At 38.4% G+C, this 12678-nt stretch overlaps 1 protein-coding gene across 4 annotated transcripts in view; it reads right to left on the bottom strand.

The window, feature by feature from the left end:
• The window catches only part of RANBP17 (RAN binding protein 17), a 321688-nt gene that overhangs the window by 67484 nt on the left and 241526 nt on the right, over positions 1–12678 (bottom strand). For all 4 annotated transcript variants that reach the window (XM_078066864.1, XM_078066861.1, XM_078066863.1 and 1 more), the window contains one exon: positions 2626–2729. In XM_078066864.1, coding sequence (XP_077922990.1) covers positions 2626–2729 — 104 coding nt within the window. The remainder of the gene's footprint in view (positions 1–2625; positions 2730–12678) is intronic.

The raw sequence follows: 12678 nt of genomic DNA, 5'->3' as shown, positions 1-12678 counted from the left end.
GCTCCTCTTCCTCCGAGAAGTTTTCATTCATTTTCCTTAAACTCGATGACGTCATGGCCAAATCAAAAATGATGCATGAGTCAAGGGAGTGTGGACTATATTTTACTGTGGATACAATTATAGGGGGAACACATATATTTTGAACTAATGCTTTGGAGCCAGGATTTGTCACAGCATTTTCTTTCTTTTTCCCTTTACTATGAAGAGAAAAACCCAAGACAAAAATTCAATGTTCTCTTCAATTTTATTGGGACTAAGTAAGAAAACAAAGCTATAAATTTAAGAGCTTTGCAGCATTTCCTCCCCTCACAACCATATTTCAATTTGGCAACATAGGTCCTTGATGCTTATGTTCATCCTAAAACCCGCATTTGAAAAATATCTATAAATAGGGAGCTAGAAAATGCTGGTAAGGGTTGCAAATTAAATGAATTTGGCAGTCCTGCGGCATTTTCATAGAGATATTTTAACAGCATCACCTCCTGTGGATTGGAATACTAAATACTTTATTGAAGAACAAAACAGAACTGTTTTTATCTCTAGTACTTGCAAAATGAAGTACCTGAAAGCACTTTTGCATGTATTATTTATTCATCATGATAGAAAAATAGCCTTAACCTAATAAATTACATTTAAAAGCATTTAGTGCAAAAGTTTTGTTTATGATAAAGCAACAGATTTAGTTCTTTATCGGTAGCTTAAAGCACCAAGTTTTCTTTATACAAATTAGACAGATGGTGCTTACAGTAGAATTTACTAAAGGTCTGTCACAACAAATGCAGCCAAGCTGCATATTTAATCACTGCAGAATCTTGTCTACCTGCAGCTGCCAACTGCTAATCCAATTTCCCTGATAAATGTGGCAAGAGACACGATCAGCAATAAAGAGCATCTAACTCCATTTTCCTGCAGGGCGTCTTTTGATGAACATTTAGGACGGAAGCACGGAGTGCACTGTGTGGCCCTGGTTCGCGGCAGCTGCATGCATTCTGAGGCACAGTTCTCAGGTTACTCACTTAATTCTGCCACTATCATTACGTTGCTATTGATCTCAGTAGCTGTTGCCTACACAGCATTACTCTAGATGAAGCTGAATCAGGCAGTTATCATGCATCAAACTTGCTCAAAAGCCTGGAGATTTCCCCTTAATTACTTGTGATTTTATTTGCAAATACCGTTAAAGTGTAATCAAGCAGTCACTTTCCAGGGTCGTTAAGAACTTGCTGGTTTAGGGATATATCACTGGAACTCCATTAAAAATGACTCTAGGAAGATGGTTTCCATCAAACTAGATGGGATTACATCAAAATGGGCTTGGAGTATAATGAAATCTTCAAATGAGACAAATGTAATTTTTATCAAGATGGTGTTTTTCAACCTCACTGCTTCTTTCGGATATAAAGGGCACGGAGAGCCACCTTAAAGCTGCAAAGCTTTTGTTGGTCCTTCAAAATATTTGGAAGACATCTAAAAAATACAGCTAACCTGAGTAGAAACTCTGGTGAAGAGTTTTCACAAGATGATGAACACAAAGAAAATCTCTAAGATCCTTTTTGGTTTTAAAATTCTATGACTCTTGCATGTTGATAAACATTCATTTCAAAAACTATTTCAAAAGGTATCGCATTTGGCTAATTATTTTCTGGTAGAAGAATTTCCCTAAAATAATCATCAAAGGCCATTGTTTTACTATCTGGCTTCTTACTGCATGCATATGTATATTTTAGAGAGAGGAGAGGCCATGGAAAATGATGGTTAATGTTTTCGACTTATTCCAAATAACAATAAAATATGACTTGAGCATCACTAACAAAGGTGCCTGCATCCTCTAGAGTACATTTATTAGTCTTTTAAAAATAATAATCAGTGTCAATCTATTTAATATAGCCCAGATACATTATGATTTCAGAAGATGCTATTCCTATTTTGCAGATCTTGTGTTCCTCACCCCCCACATTAAAATATGGGACTGTTTTGTCACAAACAGCTTGCTACACTTAAGGATTTTACTAATAAAACATAATGTTGTCTTAGATATTATGACTGTTGCCACAGCTGAACTGACTTGTCAAATCAATCCTAATACGGCTCCCACAGGCACATAAAAACCTTATTTAGCTATCAGTTATCCTAATCACTTTGTTCAGTTTAAGAATGCAATACTTCAAGACCAGCTCCTATTTATACATATATGCCTAGCCATTTAATAATGTCTTGATTTATATAAATTCTTGTTTAAAAAAATATTTAGAGATGTAGTGTTTTAGCATGAGTATGTGTGCATTCCTCCATATAAATATACTGAGGCATACAGTGCAGGGTAGATGAGGGAAGAGAGATGCTTTAAGTGGTGTACCCATGAGAAGTGTTCTTTTAAAGATACTGCCACAAGAGACAAATCATCTAATCATAAACTGCCCAAAATCACTCGCTGACCTCAAAGTCAATTTGTACAAGAAACTAAAGAAGTACTTACACGAAAAGTACAACTCAAAGACACATGCAATTGAGGAAGCAAGACTGATGAGGCGCAGAGCACGTACAAATATGCAGAAACCTTTTTGTGGATCTAGATATCCCAGCATGAGCAAAAGCATCTTTCGTCATATTTAGGAACAAACCCACCTTCACATCTTCTTGTTTAAAGTTGTTGTTGAATATTTGTAATACTGTTTCAAAAGACACTGTAAGAGGCAGCATGAAATTCTCAAATTCGTCTTCATCTTCGCCTATCAGAAAAACAAAAGGGTCACCATGGTTTAAAATGCATGCTATTGTACATTAGCCTAGGCAGTGAGTGCTTCATTCAGGCTTAGAAATGTCCCTGGGAAAGGGTCAGTCTGCATTCACACTCATGCTGCATTTTGTACTTTGTTTGGCTCATTGAATATTCTTGTGTTTTGCCTTCTCTTTTGCACCAAATGAAATAGCAAAATTACTTACCAGCCATTTTTTTTTTCTGGCTCTTTATTGGATCAAACAGACTCATGCCCCAGGCATCTCAGCCCTTCAGTTCTTAGTGCCCCCAGAGCTTCCCCAATGCCTCAAGGAAAGCCACTTTCAAAGCCTCAGAGACAGGGATCCTTTTTTCCCCTTCTCTTTAGGTGCCAAGGCCCTAAAGGGCTCAAAGACTCAGGTGCCCAGATAGCTCTAAGTTATTATTCCCCTTTATTTATGTTCTTTTTTATTAATTTGTTAAATAGATAGCAGAGAAACTTTTATCTGCCAAATAGGATGGGGGTCTCTCATGGGTCATTTGGATTTTAAGTACATTCTCCATGGGTACACTTCCTCTTGCACCAAGCTTCCTTTTCTGTATAGAAACAAGTCATTTTCTATTGTTTTTTCCCTTGAAATGTAGACTGCAGTTTCCTTTTTTTTTTTTTTTAAAGATTTTATTTATTTATTTATTTGAGAGAGAGAGAGAGAGAAACAGCATGAGAGGGGATAGGGTCAGAGGGAGAAGCAGGCTCCCCGCTGAGCCGGGAGCTCGATGTGGGACTCGATCCCAGGACTCCGGGATCATGACCTGAGCCGAAGGCAGTCGCTTAACCAACTGAGCCACCCAGGCGCCCTAGACTGCAGTTTCCTTAAGGATTCTGTCAAAACAGAATCTTCACTTCAAACATTTTATGCACAAATCGCAATTTATTTATTTTTTATTAAAAATTTATATTTTAGTTGACAATGTTATCATTAGTTTCAGGTATACAACATAGTGATTCAACTTCTCTATAGTTATGCTCTGCTCCCCACGACTATAGCTACAATCCGTCACCACACAATGCCATTACAGTATCACTGACTACACTCCCTATGCTGGGCCTTTTATTCCCCTGACTCACTCACTCCATAACTGAAAGCCTGTATCTCCCACTCCCCTTCACCCGTTTTGCCCATCCCCTCACCTCCCTTCCCTCTGGCAACCATCAGTTTGTTCTTGGTATTTATAGTCTGATTCTGCTTTTGGTTTATTCATTTTTTTTACATTCCACCTGAGAAAAATCATATAGTATTGTTTTTCTCTGTCTGACTTATTTCACTTAGCATAATACCTCTAAGTCCATTGATGTCGCAAATGGCAAGATCTCATCCTTTTTTATGGCTATGTAATATTTCAGTGTGTGTGTGTGTGTGTGTGTGTGTGTGTGTGTGTGTGTGTGCGCGCGCGTGCACATACACCACATCTTCCTTATCCATAGACACTTAGGTTGCTTCCGTATCCTGGCTACACAACTGACAAGTTACATAGTATTCTTTTCATAAGGGGTTTCTTTTTTTTTTAAAGATTTTATTTATTTATTTGTTTGTTTATTTATTTATTTATAGAGTGAGCAGGGGGAGGGGCAGAGGGAGAGGGAGAGAATCTCAAGCAGACTCCACACTGAGCATGTGGATCCCGATGCAGTGCTCCGTCTCATAACCCCAAGATCATGAGCAGAGCTGAAATCAAGAGTTGGATGCTCAACCAACTGAGCCACCCAGGCGTCCCAAGGGGTTTCTTTTCTTTAATTTTTTTTAAAGGATGAAGCCTGATGTGGGGCTTGATCCCAGGACCCTGGGATCATGACCTGAGCTGAAGGCAGATGCTTTAACCGACTGAGCCACCCAGGCGCCCCAAGGTGTTTCTTTTAAATGAGAGAGTTGATTCTTTCCTTCATCCAATGCCCCCACAGGAATTGTGAGCCCCCCACCTTACTGATGAAGAAACAGGCAGAGAAAGGTTAAGTGACCTGCTCAAAGTAGCATACTTAGGAAGTGACCCTATATGGTCCAGACCTCCTGATTTCGATGCTATCACTTTTTAAATAGAGCATCAGAGAGGAAACAAGATCTCAGAGAAGAGATCAGTGATTCTCAAGTTTGGTCCTTGACACAGCAGCATCAGCATCACTTGGGAACTTACCAGGTGTAAATTCCTGGGTTCCATCCCAGAGCTACTGAATCAGAGACCCTGGGGGTGTGGGTCTAGAGATTTGTTTTAAGAAGCCCTTCAGGTGATTCAGATGTATGCAAATATTTGAGAAACACTGGTCTGTACATCATTCTACAGATAACACAGAAGGTCAATGGCACAATCAGGATCTTTAGCCTCTTATGGAGTGGCTGATCTGGCTGACCCTCACCTTTTGTTACTTCTCTTTCCCCTTTAACCTTATGCACTTTATTTCCAGAGTCCAAAAGAATCAAGGACTTAGCTTTGTTCACAAAGAGATATCAAAAGGTCAATGAGACTTTCCTGGTATGCTGTTCTAAACAGGGTCAGATCTCTAAGTGAAGGGTAAAGCAGACCAGATTATAATCCGTGCTCTGTCAATTGGCTACGCGACCAAGCTATTCCTCTTAGCTACATCCTCTGTCAGCTGGTGATAACATTAGAGACCTTTACAGAAGGTCTTCCTTTTCCAAGCCCAGGTGAAACAGCAGCTCTCCCAATCTGAGCTAAGCTCGCCTGCAAGTACTCCCTAAGGCCCCCCACAAGCAATCCCCCTTCTCCCTGTGGGATGCCACAGCATTTTGTCTACTCTTGACAATACGTAACATTGATCAGTCTGCCTCAAATTTGTAGATATTTAGGCATATAGCTAATAACACTAATAATAATGCCTAACATCATTCCACCACTACCACCATTTGATGAGGGTTACTGTGGGGATTAAATAAAATAAAATTTATAATGTGTGTATGTAAATTATTAGATCTGTCAGCCTACACTGATAGTATCTTTGGCTGTGCTTCTGGAGAGCTGAGACTGTATCTTTGCATTTCTCAGTGAAGGAGAATGATGTAGGCAGGTAAAGCTCAGCAATAAACAGAACCAGTGTCTGGCTCCACCCCTTACTGCTTAACTTCGGATATTCACTAATTACCCTGAGTCTCAGTTTTCTCATCTACAAAATAAGGATAAAAATACCTATCTTTGTGAATATTTAATGTTCTAACACATGAAAAATAGAAGATGCTCAATAAATAGTAGGGTGGTGCTAGCATTATAGTATTGGCACCTAGAACAGTGCCTGGCATGTATTAGGGAAATACTGTATTTGAATGAAAATAAAGGTGAATTTAAAAAAATCCCTTATTTTCTTAATACCTGATATGAATAATACAATAGCTAATTGAAGTAGACATTATCAAAGCCTTAAATATATAATATATATACACATTATATTTAAATGATGTATTCTTACTCCCCTAAGATAACGTATCTTCTAAATATGGAATTATTCATGAGAACAGTGGTAACAATCACTGTAGGCAGATAAGGGTACAGGAAAGAGTGGATGCTTTGAAGGTTCTAAGCTCAAATCCTGCCTCTGCTACTTGTTAGCATTCTGGTTTTGGATAAATGAGAGCCATTAACATTTTTGTTGTTTTAAGCTTTATATGGACCTAGAGAGGTGATTACGGTGGTCAAATAAAGCGTGACCACCAGGTTGTCCCCTAATACCCTTCCTTTGGGAGCAAAGCTTTCCCAAGATAAAGATATTTAATCAGAACAAAGATAAATTCAGGACTTTACCATTTAACCCTTCACTTAATACATGGAGCTAGAGATCAGAAAACTTCCTGACTCATCTCTTTCCTCAATCAAAGTTTGAGGTATGGGAAAATCAAGGCACAGAAGACAAGCCACCAATATGTGCAGGGAGAAGTCGAAGAGCAAATACTAAAGAAAGGAATGTGAACAGCAATTCTACTTTAATGTCATATCCTCAGAGAGGCCTTCCCTGACCTCTCTACCTAAAACATTACTGTAAAACTCACCCCAACCCCCACCCACTTTCCACTCCCATAATCTACTTTATTTTTCTTATGGGACTTACTGTGACCGCGCTGTATATTCACGTATGTATTCATGGTCTTCCCTAATAGAATGTAAGCTCCTCGATGCAGGAACTTCATCTGTTTTGATCACGACTACATCCCCAGTGCCTAGAATAGGGTCTGGCATTCAAGAAATAGTTGTGTAGTGACTGAATGACAGAACAGTAGTTATTTCCTGAGTGCTTATTATGTGAAGGCAATGAGTTTAATACTTGATTTACTTAACAGACACCAATGTAGCTGTTCCTAGGTTCCAAGCACTGCTGCAAATCATTAACGGTCCCAACAATCCTATGGAGTTGTATGATGATTGCCTTCATTTTACAGGCGAACAGAGAGGCTCAAAGGGGTTAAATGGTTTGCCCAACAACCCTGGGCTGGTAAATGTCAGTGGCCTTGGATCCCCAATTCCATTGGCTTCACCTCCAGCTCATGTTCTCTCCCCTGTCTTTACAGGGGTGGACGGTATCAGAGGTAGGCCCTGAAGTCAGGGTTACAGAATCTTGAGTTTAGAGCTGCATGAAGTTGGAAGAGGGTGAAGAGGGGCGCCTGGGTGGCTCAGTCGTTAAGCGTCTGCCTTCGGCTCAGGTCGTGATCCCAGGGTCCTGGGATCGAGCCCCACATCGGGCTCCCTGCTCAGCGGGAAGCCTGTGTCTCCCTCTCCCTCTGCTTGCTTGTGTTACTGCTCTCGCTATCTCTCTCTCTGTCAAATAAATAAATAAAATCTTAAAAAAAAAAAAAGAAGAGGGTGCAGAACAATCACATTGGTTCTGGTAGGGAGAAAGGGATTCCTCAACAATCATTTGAGTTTAAGATAGGCAAATATGATACATTGGTGCATTATTTCCACAAAAATGTTTATGTTTCAGTTAGCACTGTTCCTCTCTTATCGCAAAGTGATACGTTGTATTATCTAAGTTGGAAAACTGGTCATTTTTGTTTATGTCATGCAAACAAACTCTATACAACATTTATTAGAGATTTTTTTCCTTATTTGTATTACTCTTAGAGGTATCAATTACTGCTTCTGACAGGAAAGGAGAAAAGCACAAGTTCACTCTTTTACAACTTCATATTCAAGTATGCAGTCATATATTTAAAACGCCAAATGTATATGATCATTTTATGAATAATAATTGAAGCTGCTCATTTTTTTTCTGACCAGAGCCCAGAAGCCAGTATGATTGGAAGGTGAAGTGCCAATTTACAGACTAATATTTTCATTGGCATCAGGAAAAATAATAACATAACATTGTTTAAGTTCTCAGTTATGCATAATAAAAATGATAAATTCTTCAGCTTTTAGGTAAAACCCAAATCTAATCCCCTCTACTGGATTTCTGAGGATCTGATTCAACAGAAAGTTATTCATTTTAGGAGTTTCAATTTTTTTTTCCTTCAGAGAAGTCACATTAAAATACTAACAGAGAGGCACCTGGGTGGCTCAGTCGGTTAAGCATCTGTGTTCAGTTCAGGTCATGATCTCAGGGTCCTGGGATCGAGCCCCACATCAGGCTCCTTGCTCAGCGGGGAGTCTGCTTCTCCCTCTCCCTCTGCTGCTCCCCCTGCTTGTGCTTGCTCTCCCCACCCCATGTGTCAAATAAATAAATAAAATCTTAAAAAATAAAATAAAATACTAACAGTAACCTTTTTAGTATATTGGCTCTCAGATATGTTATTTTTAAGATGCTTCATTTGTTATTTTATATAATTTAAGACCCTGAGTGGTGGGAATGTAAAATGGTGCAGCCAATATCATATGATGCAGCCACTGTAGAAAACAGTTTGGCAATTAATCAAAAAGTTAAACACAGAATTGCTATTTGATTAACCAATTTTACTCCTAGGTATACACCTGAGAGAATTCAAAGGGTATGTTCACACAAAAACTTACATACAGATGTTCATACCAGCATTATCATAACAGCCAAAAGGTAAAAACCCAACTGTTCAAACAAAATGTGGTATAGTCATACAATGGAATATTAGTCAGCCATAAAAATGAACGAAGTACCAAGCCATGCTAAACTATGAATAAGCCTTGAAAACATTATGCTATGTGAAAGAAGACAGACACAAGGGCCACATATTACATGAGTTCATTTATATGAAATTTCTAGAATGGGCAAATTCATAGAGACAGAAAGTAGGTTAGTGGTTACCAGGAGCCAGGGACAGGGGAAATAAGGAATGACTACTTTAAGATACAGGAGTTCTTTCTGGGGTGATGAAAATATTCTGGAATTAGATAATGGTGATGGTTGTACAGCCTTGTGAATACTGTGAATGTACTAAATACCACTGAACTTATAGTTTAACAGGGTGAATGTTATGGCATGTGAATCTCAATAAATAAATAAATAAATAAAAATAAAAAACCCAACCCCAAACAACAAAAAACCACCATCAACAAAATTCTCTCCACCTTTAAAAGTATGCCGAACAGTGAAACTTCTCATTTCCTCAAATTCAAATGCATATAGAGGTTGGATTACTGGGGATCTGGGGCAGTAGTCAAGGAGAAGTTAATAGTACAAATAATTATGATAATAATAAATGATGGTAGCCAACAGTTACTGAGGATTTATTATATGATAACTACTGTGTGAAATACTTTGGTATTAGTGACAGGTTAGTATGGTAGGCTGAATAACGGCCCCTCGAAGATGCCCATGTCCTAATCCTTGGAATCTGTGAGTATGTTAGGTTATAAGCAAAGGGGAATTGAGGTTGTTAATCATCTTCAAAATAGAAGATTATTCTGGGTTATCCAGATGGGTGCAAGGTAATCACAAAGGTCCTTGAAAGTGTTAGAGAAAAGTAGACGGGGAAAACCAGGGAGATGGCAGTAAAAGGTTTTCACCAGATGTTGCTGGAGAAAGGGGGCCATGAGCCAAGGAAAGCAGGTGGCATCTAGGCTGCAAAAGGCAAGGGAACAGATTCTTCTGCAGAGCCCCAGAAAGGAACGCTGCCTTGCTGACACCTTGATTTTAGCCCACTGAGACCCCATTTTGGACTTCTGACCTCCAGAATTGTAAAATAATAAATCTGTAATATTTAAGCCATTCAATTTGCAGTAATTTGTAATGGGAGTAATAGGAAACTAATATCAGTAATTAGTAATATTACTAATATTAGTAACATTAGTAATATTAGTAATAATACCTTAGTAAAGGTCACATCTAATGCTATGAAGCTCTCTGTTCCAAACTACGGAGAATTAAGAGGGGAGATAAATAAGGAAATACAGAGGCAGATGAGTGAGGAAAATAATCTATTTAAAACCAAGCATCATTGGGTCCTATCAAAAGAGCCAGTGACTTTTGCAGGCCTAGGCCCACATCACCTGCTGTTCCCCAGTGCTTCATTAGGATAGCACGTCTCCAGTTCTATTAGAGTAAGTCTTGAGAAAGGTGCCTAGCCAGAGCTAACTTGGGCCCAAATTTAGTTTTCCTTTCACTTTCCCCCTACACAGCCTAGGAGGTGTAGCTGGCTGTGATAGGACTGGGGCTTCAGGGAGCGCAGGCTATTGTAGGACCTGTCAGGAAGTGTCATCAGCTCCTGCTTCTGTAGGAAAATAAGAGCCCAAGTGCTGAAGGCAGAGTAACTGCATTATAGGTACTGAACTTGCCTCATTTTGAGGTCCTGGTGTCAGTCAGTGCCCCTGATTGTACATCCAATAAATATTTCTGTCTTAATTAATATATACTGAGTACTTGTTTTGTGATAGGAATTGTTCCAGGCCTTTTCACACCTCTTTATCTTATTTAAAGCACATAACAATTCTTTACGTTAGACATCTCCATTTCATAGATGAGAAAATTGAGGCTCCCTTTAATTCCTCTCCCTAGGGAACCAGAATGTTTATTATAGTTCTCGAAAGAAAAATACACTGCCCATTGCAGACCCTTTACTCCTTTTCTAGGAAACCTACCCTAAAAGTTTCACCCCTGAAGCATCTCATTCCCTGAGGTGCTCTGGACTCTCTACCCTCAAAACCAGGTAAGTTATTAAAACTGGATCTGGACTTAATGGGCTGCTTTCTGCCTACAGGGCCGGCTAATTAGTCTTAATTATCTCATTATAGATTCTAAGTATTTCCAGCTGCTTCTTTACCCCTTATTGCCCAGTCCCCCCGCCCCCATGTCTATTTTCCAGATAGTCTCTGCCAAGTCATGGACACCGGTGATATATTGATGTATTCTTCCTATCAGAACATTAGTTATTTCTGATCAAGCTTCTCACTTGCTAAACCCTTCTGGGACATCTACCTCTGTTTCTTTTTATCCATGAGGATAAATATGCTTTGGCCAATTATTAGGACATGAGGACAAATTTTAAAAAACTACGTTTGACTTTCACTGACCAGAGAACCATTATATACCTATATAGGGCAAATAATAAACATGAATCTATCTGGTTATTTGATAGAAGCTTGGAAAGTAATCCCTTCTCCCTTCTCACTGCCCTGAAGCCTCAAATCAATCATTCAGTCCAAACAGTTCAAATAAAAAAGAAAAAAGAAAGAGTTACCTTTCCTAATTGATTGAGAATATAAAAAGGTGAAGTAACAGTGTAGTACAAGTGAGTGTGTGGTTACAGGTTATACGACTGACCTTGGGCAAGGCATGTAGTCTCTCTGAACCTCACCTTTCTAACAGATAAGCAATGCAATAATACCTATTTCACGTGGGCTGCTGTGAGGATCAAACAGAAGAAGGTGAGAGTGGTTTGCAGACTATAAATTTATAAACAAATGTTAGTTGTTATTAATAGAGAAAAGGAAAGTTTCCTTCCTCTGTATATTTTTACTTTTATCATTAGTAGCTATTTCTAGAATACTCTTCCCTTTTTATTCAAGTCATTTACTTTTTCTTTAAAATTCCTCAAATTTAAGCTAGGGATATCTTCAGGTGCCAATTATCTATTAAAAGCCACAAAGGTAGGTAAATATTATAGCACGCTCCTCCCTAAAGAGAAAATATCTCTTAATGTCTATAAATAACATTTTAATATTAACATTCCCTTGATCGTTACAAGATAGGGCTTTTTCTTAGAGTTTGAGTATCTGAGGAAAACACTGCTCACTCAGATCCTAGCAACATGCTTCTCATCTGAGTAGTTCAAGATAAGGTGCAATCATAAAAAGGCCGAGAAAAGCAACTGTTAGGGACACCAACGAAAAACAATTTTAGTGACACTGAGTAATTCTAAGTTTGTGGTTGGTAAAAACTTAATTTGCAATGAATAATATTCAGTACTCCACAAAACAAAGAGCATTGTTGTAGTTCTTTTCCACACTTCCCTTCTCCAATATTTGTCAACTGAATTCACCTCTATTCAAATTAAACAAAATAGAAGGTTTTATTTATTCAAGTATTTTATACTGAACAGCTCCCTGGAGGGTCTCCATTTACTGGCTTGGGTAATATTATCTTTCCTTTAGTTTATTAGATTGACAAAGTTAATTTAAAAATAACCTAGGGAACTTTAAGTGATTCTTGGAAGGGCTAACATGCGTGCACATATGGATGGCCACCCATTTTCTTCTGTATGTATGTTATCTTGTGAAGAGAGTTTTTGCATTAATTTTTATAATTTCTTAGAATACAGAAATACATTGCCAACATTAAATACCATCATTCTGATGATGAAATGCTTTCAATTCTGTTCTTTATACAAGCGAACATTTCATCTAGTGTAGCCAAGGAGCAATTTGATAAAATGGTACAACAGTTTATTGCCAAAAAACCCCCATTTTCATCTGAAATACAACCTGGGGCACATAGCATCTAATTAAATTCATACAAAGTACAAATAATTGACTAGAAACCAAAATGCATTTCAAAG

This window comes from Halichoerus grypus, chromosome 2 (assembly GCF_964656455.1).
Source record: "Halichoerus grypus chromosome 2, mHalGry1.hap1.1, whole genome shotgun sequence".
Classification (NCBI taxonomy): domain Eukaryota; kingdom Metazoa; phylum Chordata; class Mammalia; order Carnivora; family Phocidae; genus Halichoerus; species Halichoerus grypus.
Note: the sequence above shows the minus strand (reverse complement) of the source record. Positions and strands in the feature narration are given on the sequence as shown.